We start from the raw sequence: 2,164 nt of genomic DNA, 5'->3' as shown, positions 1-2,164 counted from the left end.
AGATGCTCGATATTGAGATCCATGATATTGGGAACCTTCTCCTTGTTCTTCATATTGGTTCGCCTGTGCTCTTTTTTGCATAATTTTTCCTTTTTCTTTTACTAGAAATTCATGCATATTTGGGTCGGATATAGTATCCAAATTCATGAATAAAATTTTATTCTCTTCTTTCATTTGAGCTAGCTCAATCTTTTTCTTTCGAAGTTCATTTTTTTTTGTTTCTGAACTTCAATTCTATCAATATTAGAATCTTTAATAGTTCGGACAAGACTCTCATTTTTGTCCATCAACCTTTTAAATTATTCAGTATCTTTTTGTTTTCTCTTTGCTTTTTTTACATCCATTGGTCGTCCAGATAAATTGCAAGTGTCTTCTTAATCATTCATGTTAAGATCAAATGAATTCATACCGGGGGTTACAGGTGACTTTGTAGAAAATGATGACGATTAAGGATGGTTACGACCCGGGGACTTAGTATTTGAGCTGTTACCAGCAAATTTCTCAATTATCTTAAGAATGGGTCACACATGGTCGAATTCGAAGCCCCTCTTGTATTTATAGCTGTGAACTTGAAGAAAGAAAGAAAAATACATTAAAAGAATAAGAAGAAGCAAAAAAAGAAGGATAAAAGCTGTTTTCTTAAAATCACAAGGGCATCTAGCTAAAGTCTCCCCACATCCCACCGGACCGACCAAGCCATCTCGTGGTCTCACTCCGACGAAAGTAATACTCAAACTCGTAGAGATCTTTCATGGCACTACAAATATCTTCGTCGCTGAATGCCTCGTTTCCATGTCCCTCTCCCAAACCGGCCTCGCTTTCATGGTCTTCTTCCTTGCCCACCCTCTCCGTCTCTTTCAACTCCGTTGCCAAGCCTCCTAATTCCACTCGCTCTCCGTATAAGGTAAACACTCTCTGTCACATATCGAATTTTTTATGCTCTTGTGTGCTAAGACCCGTTTGTAGCCAAGGTGTTTGATAAAAGTTTTGGGGACATTGCATTGTGGGAGTTAGTGCTTAATATTTTCCTCGGAATCACATGACAACATTACCGATTCAGCTATATTAATACTCTTTATTGGGAAATTCAAATTACATAACTTGATTTTCCAAAATATCATTCATATATTTCAGTTGTTGAGCGTTAAGGTCTGTTTTTTTTTTTTTTTAGTATGAGAATGTGAAGAGTAATCTGGAACTGAATCGTTGTAATATTTCACATTATTTTTAAAATCTTTTTGTTATTGGAAAATGTTTCGGTTTTTGTTGATATGAAGATGTCATGAGCAAGCTAAAAGACTTCTACTTGATGCAGGTCCCAGAGTTTTTAGTTATTTATTTCTTTTATATATTTGTTTGTAGGATTGCTTCATACAAGCGGCGTGGACACGGCGATCTAGAGGCGAAGCTGCGAAAAAGCCCGCGAAGAAATCATGGAAGCAAAGAACCGACATGTTCATGAGACCCTTTTTGCTCAACGTTTTCTTCTCGAAGAAATTCGTACATGCAAAGGTGATGCACCGAGGGACGAGCAAAGTGGTATCAGTTGCGACCACGAATTCAAAGGATCTGAGGTTCTCTTTGCCATCGCTCATCGACGAAAATGCGTGCAGAGTCATTGGAAATTTGATTGCCGAGAGGTCTATCGAAGCCGATGTGTATGCGATTGCCTACGAGCCTAGGAAGGGTGAGAGAATCGAGGGTCGGCTCGGGATTGTACTCGACACCATCAAAGAGAATGGCATTATAATTGTATGAAATGTTCATTACTGTTACATTCTTATGGATGAAAACTTGGTTGTGCAAAATAGTCCCTAAATTATTACTGCACTTTTCGATGAGCAATATTACAATATGATACATAAAGTTTCGCAATTCATCGCAAACAAAATCAGAAATATAATTCATTATAGCAAATCATTGTTTTTTTCAAAGAACGTGTTAACAAAAAAATGCCGGGAAAAAAATCGTGAAATGAAATCAAAATTTATCTAATAAATATGACACAAATCCCTTCAAAATATGTAATATAACTTAGGGAAATTGCCTCGTCTATTACCAAAACAATAACTTTTTTCCAATTTTCCACCAAAATAATAATTTGGCAAAAATTGTCACTAACTCATTTGTACAATTATCATTTTACCCTCATATTTTTTATTCT

At 36.2% G+C, this 2,164-nt stretch overlaps 1 protein-coding gene across 1 annotated transcript; it reads left to right on the top strand.

Moving 5' to 3' along the window:
- The first annotated feature begins 584 nt into the window (after window positions 1-584).
- On the top strand, window positions 585-1,879 carry LOC149390372 (Ribosomal L18p/L5e family protein). Its single transcript, XM_089620539.1, has 2 exons — window positions 585-904; window positions 1,363-1,879. The coding sequence occupies exons 1-2, from the start codon at window positions 752-754 to the stop codon at window positions 1,756-1,758; spliced, it is 549 nt and encodes a 182-aa protein (XP_089476665.1). The 5' UTR covers window positions 585-751; the 3' UTR covers window positions 1,759-1,879.
- Window positions 1,880-2,164: the final 285 nt, after the last annotated feature.

This window comes from Urtica dioica, chromosome 7, assembly GCF_054948205.1.
Source record: "Urtica dioica subsp. dioica isolate 48M chromosome 7, U.dioica_male_clone48M_v1_H2, whole genome shotgun sequence".
Taxonomy (NCBI): domain Eukaryota; kingdom Viridiplantae; phylum Streptophyta; class Magnoliopsida; order Rosales; family Urticaceae; genus Urtica; species Urtica dioica.
The sequence above is the reverse complement of the archived record's forward strand: the minus strand, read 5'-3'. Positions and strand labels throughout refer to the sequence as shown.